Here is a 16,294-nt window from a genome sequence, read left to right on the forward strand (position 1 = left end):
CAGCCAGGGCTTTGTCAAGCCTGATCTTAAAAATATCTAAGGAAGGAGATTCCACCACCTTCTGACAACAACAATTACTACAGGACCCCAGGAGGGGGTACTGAAGCCTGAGCCCGCCCAAGCCCCGACACCCTGGCGGGGGGGGCAAAGCCAAAGCCCCACTGCCCCAGGTCAGAGACCCAAAGCCGAAGCCCTAGGGCTTTAGCCCCAGGCAGGGCACCTGTAACCTTAGCCCCGTCACCCAGGGCTGAAGCACTCAGGCTTGGGCTTTCGCTTTGGCCCAGGGCCCCAGTAAGTCTATGCCAGCCTGCTGACCCCATTAAAATGGGGTCGTGACCCACTTTGGGGTCCCGAGCCGCAGTGTGAGAACTGCTGCTCTAGTCTGTTGATGAAGGTCTAAACCTAGCTGCCAGCGGTATAGAGGCCCCAGAGGTAGTAGAACTGGAGGGCCACAAAAGATGGAAAGGGACAGGGCATGCACAGGAGGATTGGGTTTGGGATCATGGATGTGCAGATCCATCTGTGCTCTGTCTGTTCATCCGAGCACCTATGTAGGGTGGCTGTCTCAGAGTTAACTTCTGCTACCTCAACATACTATGAACAAAATTCTTCTGCTTTGCATGACTATCTCTGCCCATGTATTTTCCTTCACACCAGAGATGTTTTTCTCTCCCTATGACTTTCAAGATGCTTACAATCATTTGAAAAATGTCTTGCTGATTGTTACACAGGCATGAAGTACAACAGCTGAATGCCATCGCCTGTAACAAATGTTGTCTGAAACTGGTATGCTACAAGGTTCAGTTTCATTTAAAGTATGCTGGTTATGAGTCGTCTTTAAGCGGCAGGCAATTAGCATCGCCTTACCATTGGAGGTCCTATTTGTGTGGGTAGGGGTTAGAGTGACCAGATGTCCTGATTTTATAGGGACAGTCCTGATTTGGGGGTATTTTTCTTATATAGGCTTTTATTACCTCCAACCCCCGGCCCGATTTTTCACATTTGCTGTCTGGTCACCCTAGTAGTGGCATACATTTTCAGTTTACATCATGCCTGGGTTCAATGCCAACAATTTGAAGGTTATTGGGATCTCTGCTAAATAAGCTAAAATCTATGAAGAATCTAGGAACAATATGTTTTGGATCCGATGCTGCTATATGATAGTAACATTTTAACAACAAAACACACTCTGTAAAGATTTTTCTCCAGTAGCTATTTTCTGTCTAAATGATTTTTTTCAATGGGAAATGCAGGTTCAGCAAAATTTAAAAATTCCAGGGGAAAAATTAAATGAAATATTTGTTTTAGTTTGGGGTCAGTTTGAATTGAAACATGTATAGTCATCCAATCAAACTGAAGCAGTTTATTGTCAGATTGGCATCTGCCTAAGCTGCCACGTTGCCTCATAGGAGTTGTAGTTTAGGTGTCTCATATCCCCATTCTTATTTTCATCAGAGCAAAAGCAAAGGTTGAAATATCAAAATTTCCCACCGGACCAAAGTCCTAGTTTTCACTCAGCTCTATTCCACAGTAAACTAGTATCATTATCATAGCAAGACTTTTACTTATTTACATTGAACAATTTGAAATGTGCCATACAGTGCAGATAAATCCTACCTGATGAAAATTTTAGTCCTAGAGTGGCTGCATTGCAGGGCCTTTAATGGCTGCAGCCATAGCCAGTGTCTACTAAAAATTCCTTGATGTAAGGCTGCTTTACAGTCCATTAAACAGCTCACTTTGAGAGGTTTGGTTTATTTTTAAAGGTTTTACATCTTACTTTAAAGACAGGACATTTACCATGGGACGAAATCTGCCTTAGGACTTTTGGAAAGCGCAAAAAAAAAAAAAAAAAGGAAAAGAGAGAGAGAGAGAGGGACAGAGAAAGAGAGTTTAGTCCATTAAACAGCTCACTTTGAGAGGTTTGGTTTATTTTTAAAGGTTTTACATCTTACTTTAAAGACAGGACATTTACCACGGGATGAAATCTGCCTTAGGACTTTTGGAAAGCGCAAAAAAAAAAAAAAGGAAGAGAGAGAGAGAGAGGGACAGAGAAAGAGAGTTTAATCAGCCTCCCGAGAAATAGGAGTGATCTGTAACTTTCTGTGCTCCATAGACTGTACGCTCTTTTATCACACCATTCAAAGCCTCTTGTACTGCATGGTTTCAAACACAACTGCAAAAGTCTTCACTTCTCAACAGGCAGTTCCTTGAATGAAAGTTCTACCCCATTAATACCCGTCACACAGAAGGAAAACTTCATACGAGAGAGCAGTTTCTCTGTTGGGAGTCTTGACGGGTTTGGAATGAGTAAGCTAGGTTTCATGCAATATGTAATAACTGTACCTAGGGTTGGCTCTGAAAGTTAGACATATTAGACAGTTCTTTTAATAGCGATATGTAGATTTCTCATGTGTTTCTGGAGTAGGAGCCTTTCCAGGTTTCTTCTCTTTATTGGTCTGAAAGGAGCATAACGATGACACACAGCTTTTAAAAGTTTTCTCTAAAACTGTGCTTATCCACCACCAAATGTCTTCCCCTTTTGTACTCCGATTTCTCTGATCTAGAGAGCCACTCAGAAAGTTCTGGCTAGAGCAGAGCAAAAACCAGATTTTCTTTTCCTGGGAAATTCTACAGTGGCAATTTTTTTTTTCATTCGAAGATGAAATGAAAACCATAAGATTTTAAATTTTTGTGCAAAAAAAAAAATAAAACCTATAAAAAGAAATATTTTTGGTTTGATTTTGACCATTGTAAATTGTTTTAATGTTTTACATAAAAATAATTTGTTTGATTTCTAAAAGTCATTGTGAAACAAAACATTCCATTCCTTTAATGTCAGAACGGTGTGTTTCAACATTATTGAAATACTTCATTTTGGTTTGTATTCAAATAACATTTTGTCAGAATCAACCCATTTTTTCCAAAAAGTATTGATTTTGAAAAAAATACTTCTGCCTTGCAATTAGAAAGCCAGTGGAAATTTAAAGCATATCAGTTTTTACATATTTTTTATTCCATTAGCGTCAAAGTCTGACAAAGTGCTAAATTGCAAATCTAAATAGCTTTAAATAGTATTTCAGATCAGGGTATGGGAAAACTACCAGGCTTCTGCTAACTGGGGGACTAAACCAACTAAACAGGTAGATGGAAAAGACAAGAACAGGACTGCCCACTTGGTTTCCGGGAGGCAATACCCTGGTGAGAACCTTACCAAATTATCTCATATCCCCCTCAGCCACTGCAAAGGAAGAAGGTGCTGAGTTTTGTACCAGGGTATCGCCCCTATTCTATTTTGTTCAGGTTCTTATACCATGCTTCTCATTGTAGTCCTGGCACCCTGCAAGGAGGCTCACCCTCTGGGAATACAAACATCAAAGCAGTAGGTTTTTCAAACAATCTGAACTCCATCCATGTCCAACTTTTTGTCTCTTCTCTGAGTTCATGGTCCTATAACTGTTGTAGGTCTCCATAACCCTGGAGGTCCCCTATTCTCCATTGCAATCCAATCCCGGTATATCACGTGAAGCAATAATTCCTATTGTGTCTCCTGCTCTCCTTTAAAAAAAAACAAACAAAAAACCAGAACACTGTAGCTGTCTGTAAAATTAAGTTTTATCTCCGCTAATGGACATCAACTATAAAACATTGCAATACAGTACTCTGGATGTGTTACTTTTTTTAACGAATTTTCCCATTGATGGGTATCCATCTCTAATCTCATGGACACAAGGTAGATTCACCGTATTGTAACCCTTCTGGGGACATGTTATCATTATTTGCCATACTCATGTTGTTTTTGTTGCTTATCTTCTCTAATAATCTGTCTCCTACAGATCCTCCTGCTGTGGAACCAACGTTTCTGGAGATTCGACAGGGCCAGGGTCGAAGCATCACTATGAGTTGCCGGGTGCTGAGAGCATATCCAACTCGGGTTCTGACATATGAGTGGAGACTAGGCAACAAGTTGCTGCGGACTGGTCAGTTTGATGCTCACGATTCTACGGAGTACATAGTGAGCAGCCTTTCCAGGGACAGTTATGGGATTTACAATTGTAACATCATAAATGAAGCCGGGGCAGGCCGATGCAGCTTCCTCGTTACAGGTAAGCTTTCCAAGGTGCTGGCAATGAGTTTTCCTGCAAAATGGTGTTTTCTACCAGAGAGAATGAGAACAAAAGCATTTTGAGTATCCATGTGTGTCCTACAGTAATACCACTGCTGCTCCAGTGGGTTTATTTTTAACATAAGATTTGCATCTCTGGTAACACACATTAGGTGACTTAATGCCTAATGCTTGAATTAAAGCAAGGTTGGTAATGAAGTAGGTTATTAAGCATGTTTCATTGGTGCAAGGACAAAAATTGCTGCCATTGGTCTCATTAAGATACAAATCAAATATCCTTCATTATGTCTGCAGACGTTTGTCGTCAAGACTGTGACATAAGGCATTGCTGGGAGAGCAAACTGACGACAAACTTACAATCAATCCTGACTTTCTCATTGGCTTAAGATAGGTTAAAAGAAGGGATGGGTCCTAACCAAAACTCACGATTCAAAAAAACTCTTGTACAGTGAGGGTTTGAAATCTGGATCTCTCATTAAAAGACATACATAGAGAGTTTGATTCAGCGATGCAGTACCACAAAGTCGGATGTGATTTACAGCCTCAGTTTTAGTCTAGCCATATCACATAATTAATGTACTAAACTTAAACTTGAGTTTATAACATGTCTTTAATATTCAGCCTCAACCATAGGATGGGGCTGTAAAGCATTTATCAGAAATAAAAGTCTTGGTTCTTTTTCAGTTGGAAATTAGTTGCCATTGAAAGTATTCTTCCTCTTCGAGGGCCTGATCCCCATATGACCTCATGGCTTTATTTATGTTGGCAGTTAGCACTATGCCTGGCAGTAAATACTTCCAGGATTGTGCCCATAATGAAGCGATCATTGCGTATCGTGGTTAAACCTGCCTCGCAAATCTTAAAAATAAAGGAGTGACAAGATTTATCTCAAAATTCAGCCCCCGTAGTCAACAGATGTTGAATATGGTGGTAGAAGAATCAAGACCAAGAAGACTCCAAAGTGTTTAAAGAAATTTTGTTGTTTTCTTTTAACAAGTGCTGCCTGACATCTTTTTCTTATGTTGGCACCATGGATCTTAACATGCCATGCAAAAGTGACTAGGTGAATACTTCAGTGAATGATGTCTGTGGTCCTCATAAAATTTAATCAAGCTTTAGGTTGGCCTGTCTATTTTGATTCTAAATGAAGGCAGTTGTTACCAGCGTCTCTATGTTTTTGAAATGACTGTGGTTCGCAAGCATTGATGTTTAATCCACAGGTGGCTTGGAAGGAAACACGAGAAAAAGTCCATTTCCTCGAATGAGTCAATGAAATCCAATTTATTGTTCATCACTCTTTGGACCCAGGATTGTGGAAAGCTATTCTAAGGCAATTATTTTGCTGAGATTGGGGTAATCTGTGTAGCCTCGGTGTGATTTATTACCGTGACAAAACAAGGAACCTAACTGAAATTAGCTATGAAATAGTTTTATGATGTACTATCCATCCCACTGTGTGCCACATCACTTTTTTATCTGTACCATTATGTGTATTTAGTTCTTATAGTGTTATTAAAAACAGGAACATAACCTCTTCTGACGTGACCTCTATGCTTTTCTCAGTCTTTCAGGTTAAAGCCTGCATGTTCACTGTTGGTAAATATGCCTTTTAGTGGTGTGCGGTCAAAACCCTACTCTCACATCAAGAGACAAATTGCAGCCAAGGGGACATATTCTGCTTCTAGATCTCAACAAGGCAGCTGAAGTTTCCAGGATTGGAGAGAAAGAAAGTGGGGAGGGGAGTGAAGAAATGACTGAAGCCTGGTAGAATTTTTTACAGAGCGTGAATTCAAAGAAATTAGCTCACATCTTACAGCAAAACCCCATTGTTTTGGAAACCACTGCAGGAATCTGACAGCAGCAGGGTGCTTGTCTCTCAGAGTCAGTTTGAACAATGATAATCAGACTGGTCCATTTCTAGTCAATTTTATTTTTAAATTCTCATACGGTAACACAATGCCGCAATGTTTGAGTTGCAAAGACTGTAGAGGAAAATGCATGCGCTCAGGGAAAAAAACTTACGGAATTAAAAACATATGTGGAAATATTAATATTGATCTTAGAATTTTACAAATTCTATTTTACTAAACTTATATTTTTGAGCCAAATTTGAGAAAAACAAACGAATTTTATGGAAAACAAAAAATTAATTACTCCAATTTCACCGGTCTGAGTCAAATATGACCTCAGTGTCCTTAGAAAAAACACAAATCATGTGCAAAATGAAGATAAATTTTAACATTCACAAATGAAAATATTCTATATTTATCTCAAAGTCTGACATCACACATCGTAAGTGAAGATCAATGGAAAGCAATTTTCAGGCATTATATGGTGCAATTAAGATTCAGCAGAGACTGAAAGAAAATTGACAAAATGCTTGAATACAGAAAAATGACATGAATATTGCTGAATGTTTATGAGCCCTCATGTATGTGGAAAAACTGTTTGAATGCTCAGTTATGAAGTGTAATCAGCAGATGAGAATTACTGCATGTAGTGTTGTGGAACGTGTGGGAAGAGGTAAATGGCAGACTTCTTGATGTAAGGCCACATTCAGAAGACTTTGCTCAACTCTCATTCAATTCAGTAGGAGATATTTTTCTGTGTGTGCAAGATCTCCTGAACTGTGTAGTTCCTGACTACAGTGTCTGGCCTGGATAGCCAAGCTGAGCATTAGACAGATGCACAAGAGGTGTCCCGACAAAGACACCTTCCCTTCCACTGTCCTAAGGCTGCTGAAATGCTCCAGAACCCAGTGGCTAGAGAAGATTCCAATCCCAGAAGGGACCATTGTGATCCTCTAGTGTAGCACAGGCCAGAGAACTGCCCCCCACAAAAATTCCTAGAGCAGATCTTGGCGAGAAATATCTAGTCATGATTTAACAATTGCCACTGATACAGAATCCACCATAGCCCTCGTTAAATTATTTCAATAGTTAATTACTCTCATTGTTACAAATGTACACCTTATTTGCATTCTGATTTTGCCAGCTTCAACTTCCAGTCACTAGATTGTGTTACTCCTTTAACTGCTAGATTGAAGAGCCCATTGTCAAATATTTGTTCCTCATGTAGGGACTGTGATCAAATCACTCCTTAACTTTCTTTTTGTTAAGCTACATAGATTGAGTTCCTCAATTCTCTGACTATGAGACACGTTTTCTAATCCTTTGGTTATTCTCATGGCTCTTCTCCAAACCCTCTCCAATTTATCAACATCCTGTTAACACGAGAAGTGGGCATAGTATTCGAGCAGCAGTCACACCAGTGCCAAGTACAGAAATATAGAAACTTCCTGTACCTACTCAAGATTCTCCTGTTTATAGATCCAAGGATCGCATTTGCCCTTTTGGCTACCGTGTTGCACTGGGAGATCATGTTCAGTTAATTATCCACCATGACCCACAAATTGTGTACAGAGTCATGCTTCCCATGATAGAGTCCCCCATCCGGTAAGAATGGGCTTCATTCTTTGTTCCAAGATGTTTACATTTGCCCATATTAAAACATATATTGTTTCCTTGTGCCCAGCTTACCAAGAAATCCAAATTGTTTTGTAGCAGTGATCTGACCTCTTCATTAGTTATCATTCCCCCAATTTTTGTGTCATCTACCAACTGTATCAGTGATGATTTTATATTCTGATCCAAGTCATTGAGAAAAATGTTCAGGATTTGCAAGGCCTTACACACCTCACCCTTCCCCATGTGGCAGAAATGGGGGGGAGGGATCCATGGAGTAGCCTTACCTATGGCTTAAGCTCTCCCACCCCTTCATTTCCACACAGGTGGTGGGTGGGAAGTGGGACTCCATGCTGCACAGATTGCACACCACCTGCACGCCTCCCCACATCCAGCTACTTCTGTGGTAGTGTATGAATTTCACCTCAAAGAGACCTTCCATAGGCAGACAGGGGGAGCTGGAATGGCCTCTGAGTCTTCTGAAATTCATTACTCAGTCAAATAGTTCCATGGTGGCAAATGGACTGTTGTTATAATTATACATTTGTAGGACTAGCACTGAAATATGGAATATTATTAGCACTACAGGTTCTGCTGCCTATGCTCAAGGTTACCTGACACTTCACATTTTAAGACCCTGTTTTAGTTGCTTATGGCTTTGCCAAACTTTAACCATTGGACTGAAATTTTCCATGTTGGGTGTCTGCCTCAGGCTGAATTATTTGGGAAATTTTCAGCAAGAACAGTTGTTATTTGCAAGCATAAAATTAGGGAAAATGATGTTGGTTTTATACATTAAAAAATACTTTAAATGATTTTGTTGAGAAACTCTAGCAACTCCATGCATTGTAGCAGTCACTTGAAACTGAGCCACAGGGTCGCCCTGATGTCAGGGATGTACCGTTTCCTGTCCCTGTGAAATTCCATCCACATTTGTCCAAGTTACGACTCTGAAATTAAGGTTGTGCAGGCAACCTTAGAATCATAGACTATCAGGGTTGGAAGGGGCTCAGGAGGTCATCTAGTCCAACCCCCTGCTCAAAGCAGGACCAATCCCTGACTAAATCATCCCATCCCAACCTTTACTCTGGCATTTCCTTACTTTTGTGTGCTTGACTTGCAACCTTCACATTCATTTAATTAACATAGGGGTTTGCATGTAGTGTATTATCAAATGAGTATAAAGGAGATAATATTCTGCAATAATCCCCTTCACACATTATTTCCTTTTAAAGTTTATAGAAATGCCTGGATCCATGGATAGTTGCCTTTAAAAATAAATATGAGAGCTAGTTGACATTTTTTTATTAAAACTGATTTTATGGAGAATTATTATGCTGCCATCCTTCCATTCTTTACTGATTGCATCTCTCAGATCAGCCGTTCCATGATTTTGCCCAGGACTAATTCCAAACCAATTGGTCTACAGTTACATGAGTCATTCCTTTCACCTTTTAAAAATATTGGCAAAACATTAGGTTTTGCCAGTCCTCTGGAACTTCCCCAGTGTTCGGAGATGTATTACAACTCTGCCTCTGTGGCTCAGAGTGCTTCTTGGTCAAGTCTTTCAAAATATTAGGCTTTGGAAGTTTAAAAATATGATCTCAGAGTCAAACTGAGTTCTTTTCTTCTTGGGGCTTGTAAGTGTGTGGACTCACCCCTGCAGCGCCTCCTGCTGGTCTTCGTCGGGAATTAGCCCACCAGGCTCCGGAGCGCCCTCTGCAGTCCGGTGGTCTGCCTTACCGCTGGCCCCACGTCCCTCCTGGACCCGGTGACCCTTGTCTCCTGGGTGGCTGCCCCCTGGCAGTACACCTGCTGTCTCTCAGGCTCCCCCACAACCCACTATCCCCACCTTGCCTCAGTGTAAGGCTACTGCCAGTCACCAACTAGCGCCCGCCCACTGGGGCAGACTGCAGTGTAAAAGCCACTCATCACTGGCAAGGAGGGGTTTGGACCTGCTGCCTCGGCCTACCCATGGGCTGCCCCCTTTGCAACTCCAGTATCTGCCTGGCCTTCCACTAGGCCGCAGCCTGGGATTTTCCAGGCCGGAGCTCACCAGCTCCCTTGGCCTTTCCCCGGCCCTGCTCCAATCTAGGTATTCTCTGCTCCCTGCAGCCAGGTCCCTCCCTCTCCAAAGGCTAGAGAGAGAGTGTCTCAGCTCCTGGCTCACTGCCTACTTATAAGGCCAGCTGGGCCCTGACTGGGGCGTGTCCCAGCTGTGGCTGCTTCCCCAGTTAGCCCAGGCTTCTTGTTCCCAGCCACAGCCCTCTCCTGGGCTGTTCTAAGCCCTTCAGGGCAGGAGCGGGTGTCTACCCCGCTACAGGGCTGTTCTATAACCTATTAGTCCCTCTGTGTGTTATAAGTTCCCCTCTGTGCACCGGCACAGAGAATATTCATTATTTGAGCCCTCCAGCTGTAGAGCCTTGGCTCTTCAGTTCAAGCTGCTGCAGCTCATGCTTTTAGCTTTGGAAGTCCCTTGTTCAGTCCCTGATGAGGCAGTCATTTGCACAACTGATAATGGCTTTGCAGGCCTACTTCGGCCCTTCGAAATAGCTGTATGAACTTCTTATTGTCAAAATACGCCCTCCATGATACCTGTTCACCCCTATTCCTTCAATGGACATGTGTAGATGCAACTGACAGGGACTTAATATACAATTCTGTCAATGCTGCACAAAGAGGTATAGAATCAGACTCAGTTCCTCTTGGCTGTATTGGTTCTGCAGGGAGGGCAGGAGTCAACAGCCGCGAAAACTTACTGTCGTTTCTAAATTAAAACAACATGACTAAATATACACAGGGAGCAGAGCTGCTGGGTAACGAGGGAGCATTTTTTAACCTTGTTCCTTTCAGAGTAGGATTCCACTTCAAGCAGTCAGTATATCCCTTCCATTCTGCATAGGGACTTCAAGTCCTTTGCATGACTTTCTTCCATTGTTCTAAGAAAGCAGGTTATTAAGAGTCTGGACTCATCACATTTTACCCTTGGGCTTATATCTGTACAGCACTCTGCACCTGCACCGTGCAGTATCGACTTGAAGTGGTATCAGAGTTATCGCACTGTATTTGATTAAACCCACTATACACCTCACTCCTGTGACGCCATCTTAAAATATTTGGTATGCGTTTGGAGTTGTATGTTTCTAATGGAGTCATTACCTGAGTTTAACCTATTCTGTCTCTTTGATTTGTGTTATCTCAGATTGTGTGATCCATTTAGAGTAGGGTCTTGCCAGGGAAACATGAAATATATATTGTTTGCAGCAAAACCAGAACGTTCACTTCCCAGGTCTTTTCTTACAAATTCTCAAAAGACCACATGAGGCAACAAGGAAAGTCACAGATTTTAGAAAGTCTTATTTGACCGCATCAGGATTTGTTTCAGGATTCAGGAATGTGCTTGAGCAAATGATCCCAAACCGATGTCAGACAGCATTTATCTTCCTAGGGTAGCATGGCGCATTCTGCCAGTGGGATCATCAGGAATCCTGCTCATGTTCGATCCAAATAACTCAGCTAAATGCTACTTGAATTAGACGTTGACTGTATGGAATGTGTAATGGTAGCTCTAGTTTCTAATGTTGCCGAGAGAGCTCTTGTGAAGACTATCAAAGAGAGTGGGGCTAAGAGAAGTAAGAAGGGAAAGGGTGGATGAAGAATGGAGAGGGGCTTGGTAAAAGAGGAGAGAAGTAAAACCCAGGAAGAGGCAGGAGTGGAGGAGGATAAAATGATGCAAATTCAGGCATCAAGGAATGAAAGGCCCAACAGGGGAAAGGTGAATTACTTGACTAAAGAACACTGAAATTGACATTAACCTTTGCTCTTAAAACGCTGGCCTTTTATTTTTGCCATTGATGAAATGCCATTTGACTATGATAGACTACAGCAGCTCGACTGGGTAGATAGCCAGATCTGTCGGAGTCTCTCTTTGCTATAGGCCTTTTGGCTGCTCGGGAGAGAAGAAAGGTGACTTGAATGTTTCAGAAACATGGAGAACCAGCCTGTTATATTTCTCATTTGCAATAGTTTTACTTTATAGGCATCTTTTTCCATTTTTTTTGGCTAATTTTGTGTGTGCAAAGTGTTTAGGGCCAGATAATGATATGCTTACATTGAGATAGTCCCTGGGACAGCTCTAGGAAGAATTATTATTCAGCTTGAGCAAGGGTATTTGAATCTGTCCCTCAATAATTAAAACATGTCTGGTTCCTGTTAATCCATCCCAGCCCACCTTAGTAGTTCCCTTCAGGTACCGAGGTCACATTTCTGGCAATCTGTGTCTGTTGAATGTGGTCACAATTATTATTATCTGCTATTTGCTATTATCTGTCAATAGCAAACCGAAAGTAGGAAAGGCAGAACAAGGGACAGACTCTTCCTGTTTGCAGCGCTTTTGATTTACTGATAGACATTTCTAAAGACTAGTAGCTCTGAAGTGACAAAAGGTAAACCGATGAGCTGAAATCAGTGTGGAAAAACTTACCAACTTTTTTTTCACTTCATTAATGTATAAAGAGCTAATTAAAGGAACTATTTGGATGTATGGGTTGCAGGACTGAGCCATAACCCGTTAGCTCAGTACTTCAAAAACATAAAACCATTCTCTGTTTGCCTGATCCCAATTTGAAAGGACACGATCAACTTGAAATCTGCTCAGTATCAAAAATAGAGCGAAAAGTAGTTTCAGGTACTACATAATCCCCCAATTCCCCCAGCTCATTTTAATGGATTGGCAGTTACATTTTCCTATTTCAAAACCATGTTTTTCTCTCTCCTGTTGATGTGTTGGAAGGTGCTTGTAAAGATATGGGGAAACTGACTAAATATCTGATTTATATGGGGGAAACAATGAAAATGTCTAAACACAAAGTGCAATTAAAAAATCTTATTTTTTTCCTCTCTAATCTGTTTCCATTTTAATCATCTTAAATGTTACTTGTAACAACCGTAGGTAAAAAAAATGTCAGGCGGAAGTGTGGTTTTTAAACTGATGGTGTCTCTGGAATGTGAAGGAGATTAAGACACCATCATAGGTGAATAGCAACTCTAATAATCAATGATCCTTTAGCATGCCAATGTGGGAAAGGTATGTTCTTTGGATGAACTGCAGGCATTCCTGAAGATATGGAGCACCAAGAACAGTACCAAGCTTCAATTTCTCTTACATAAATGCCCCATAGTTAGTTACCCTTCACTGAATTTTCTGATGTTTTTTAAGAAATGTAACAATTTTTCTCCCAAACTTTTAATTGTCAGTTTTCCTAGGATGTCATTCAGTTCCACTGACGTCAGTGGCAAAACTCATTACTTCAGCAACTCCAAGGTTTGACCTAGTCTGTTGGCTCCAGTGTTTTCTGAGTGATATCTGTCAGAGTTCGGCATATGCTAATTGCTAGGATTTTGGTTTCACATCAGTAGTTTCTAACGTTTGCTGTGAGGATCTGCTCTGTTCTATATAGGTTCTTATATCATAATCATCCCTGTAGTATCTGAGTGCCTTCCAGTAATGCGTTAAGCGACGTGAGTAACATCTGTTAGCTGGTTGCCATTAACATTAATCTAAAGATTCTTTCTTTGGCATTGCTGTTTGTTTGTTTTTTCTCGCTTTATCTTGAAGCCCAAATTGTCTCTGCAAATGGTAGCCTCAAGGGCCATTATTGGAATTCATTGTGAAGATTTTGCAAAGTAGGTCTCTGTTGCAGGGATCCTGTGCCAATCTTCTGATGCTTTGTGCTGTGTTATGAGTGAATTCAATCAGGGCTTTTTAGCTTTCGCTCTTCCCGGAGGTATTTGTTAGCTGTTTTATCATCTTGGTGCAGCTTAACTCACATATAATGTCAGAACAATCCAAATGTTTCATCACAGTGAAGACATGAAAAGACAAATTACTTTAAAGAACTTCTGCAATTGTATATCCCACAGATCACTCAAGATTCACTTTTAAAACAGACTGTTCCCATTTTAAGATGTCTGAAATGAATCTAAAAAAGTTCCTATGCTCTAATGTGAATCTATGGTGTTTTGGTCTTCTAATGATCTCGTTTTTGCTTCCAAGAAAATCTATCATCTGTCTCATCCTGTCTGATTCTTAGTCAAATGACTTGTTTTCTTAATTAGTGTCTGACAGACTATTTTTAAATCTGTATTAACTCATTTTGTAACAGTTATCCACAAAAGTCTAAATACTCACAGAACCTGTAGCTAGCCCGTCATTCAGGTATTTTTCTGAAAATAAAGTGGTCCTTTAACTCTCATCTGGTGTCTAGGTTGCTCATAATCTCATGACTGCATTGTTACAGGTCACTTCTGATTGACTGCTTGCATTGGATCTTGGTGAAGTAACCCACTTACTGCTTTCAGATATTATTTCATCTACCTTACAATTAGCTGTGACATTTCCTTGAACTGCTAAGATACTGCTTGTAGTTTGACCCCAGGTTCACTCACTGACTGCATTCTTATCTATCAAGACATACTCAGATAGTTTGCCTTAATGGACAGTTTTCTCCCAGTTCTCCTTTTGAAATCTGCCATACTGCACGGTTGAGTCCAAAGTCCGATTCCTTTTGCTCTTTATCTTCTTCTCTTCAGTCATATTATTGAGAGCCTTTGGTTGAATTTTCATCTCCTTGCTGTGATTTACAGATTTACAGCTCGAGCAAAGATGGTATCTCATTGACTTCTGTTTTTGAAATTTGCTTTTAAGCCATGCAAAAGTGGAGGAGAAGGAGTTTTCTTCTTTACGTCTCAGTGCCAGTAAGATCAGCCGTCTGAGTTTCAAAGGTGCTGGTCATATGCAGAGGCCCCTGACTTAAGTGGGACTTGTGAACACTCAGCATTTCTGAAAAATCAGGCCACCAGTGTATGACTGGAGCATCAGCTGCTTCTCCAACTTGATGTCTACATCTCCTGAATGAAGCCCACTGTTTAATTCAACTTGGAGATGGATTTGGGATATTTTACATACTCTCACAAGAATGTTAAATGGCTGAGTGGCCTCGGATTTATATACTGTATGTAGGGTGTCATTGCTTAAGTGTATCAGGGTGTAGACTGAGATCCCACTGAAATTGTTGCTTTAGGTTTTCATACACTTTGTGTATGTCAGTTCCCACCCAAATAAGCTATGATTAATAAGTATAATAATGGCAAAAGGCCCTGTCCTGCCAGCTCCTCTGCAGCGGAGGAGACCCCCAGCTATGGTAGAACTTTGTCATCTTATTTGTGGTAGAGAGCTCACCCCATAGATACTGTAGAATTCTACTCCATGAGGGCTTCTTCTGCACTGCTGTGGAGAAGGGAATTGTCCTCGATGATCCTGAGATCGATCAATATCACTAACAGGAGGCATGAATTAATGTTGTTACTAAACAATAAAGAGCTCTCTGATGCCAATATACATGCCACTCCCCCTTTGTTTCTCTTATTTCTTAAATTCATTATCACATTAGAGTGAACATATATTCTTTTGTGTGTCTCTTTGGCATGCATACTAACAGAAATCCTGGATCTATTTACTCCCAGAATTCTGTGCCAAAAAATTAAAAATTATGTATGCGATGTTTTGAAATTCTTCATATTTTATTTGTCAAAATAACACAATATATTCACACCAGTTTCAATAATTTTGGTAATTTATTTAAAAACACCTGTCAGCAAGTATGTTTGTAACAATAAAGACAACAAAAAAGATTCAGGAAATGTTTTTGAACAAATAGATTCCGTACGAGACACATGAATACAGAACTTTGAGTAATAATTCATTTAAACTACAATACAGAAATGTATTTCCCGCACCCCTCAGAAGCTGTGCAAAGCCTTGGGGGAATCAGGGGTAATGGAGGAGCTGAGGGAGAGGGACGTAAGTGCTGGCAAGGAGCCTGGGAGTGAACCTGGAATGTTGTTGGGTGTGGGTGGGAGAAGTATGGAAGAGGTTTTATTGTGGGGGGGAGGGATTGTTGGGGAGTTTCCCCCTGCAGATCCTGGCTAACTCCAGCCTCTCCCATTGAGTCAGGAACATCTGCCCCTGTGTCCCTTTCTTCTCCCCATCCCGATGTGTCCCTGCACCGCCATTCAGCCACCCCTGCCCCCTGTCCCCATGTGGACCTGCACCGCCGTTCCCAGGTGTCCTACACCCCCACTCCAGTCTGTTGTCCCCCCGACTAGCCCTTCTGAACCCCAGTCTATGTGACCCTCCAGCAGCCCTGTGTGCCCCACTCTGTCTGCCCCCCGGCCCCCCCAAATTCTGTGCCTCCTCACCTGGCCTCGCAGGCAGGACACTGTAAGGAACGCAGCCTGTCCTCCTCCCTATCAGCTGCTGGCTGCTATGGCCAGTGAGCCGGCTGCGCTCCGTTCTGGCACCACAGCAGCCTATGGTGGGCAAAAGGTGAAACTGCAGCATCTCTCTGGCAGAATGTATTTTCTGAAGAGAAAAAAAAATCCGCAGGGGACATGAATTCTGCATGTGCGCAGTGGCGCAGAATCCCAGCAGGAGTAGTCAACTGACGGGTTAACCCTTCAGTGATCTCATCATGTTTCAGAAGTGAAAAGACCATTCAAAACAGTCTGGTATCTGAACCTTGGGAGACTGTGAAATGGGGTTAGACTTTGAGCTCCAGAGGAGCTCAGGGCCAGACTGTGCCCAGCACCTCAAACTGTGGCCCGGGCAGCTCAGCTCAAATTCAGGCGCCTTAAATAAGGGCCA

General features: G+C 41.6%; 1 protein-coding gene across 4 annotated transcripts in view; it reads left to right on the top strand.

Annotated features, from left to right (window-relative positions):
• MDGA2 (MAM domain containing glycosylphosphatidylinositol anchor 2) overlaps positions 1-16,294 on the top strand; it is a 644,994-nt gene that overhangs the window by 500,487 nt on the left and 128,213 nt on the right. For all 4 annotated transcript variants that reach the window (XM_074956572.1, XM_074956573.1, XM_074956574.1 and 1 more), the window contains exon 9: positions 3,837-4,106. In XM_074956572.1, the coding sequence (XP_074812673.1) occupies positions 3,837-4,106 (270 nt within the window). The remainder of the gene's footprint in view (positions 1-3,836; positions 4,107-16,294) is intronic.

This window comes from Natator depressus, chromosome 6 (assembly GCF_965152275.1).
Source record: "Natator depressus isolate rNatDep1 chromosome 6, rNatDep2.hap1, whole genome shotgun sequence".
Taxonomy (NCBI): domain Eukaryota; kingdom Metazoa; phylum Chordata; order Testudines; family Cheloniidae; genus Natator; species Natator depressus.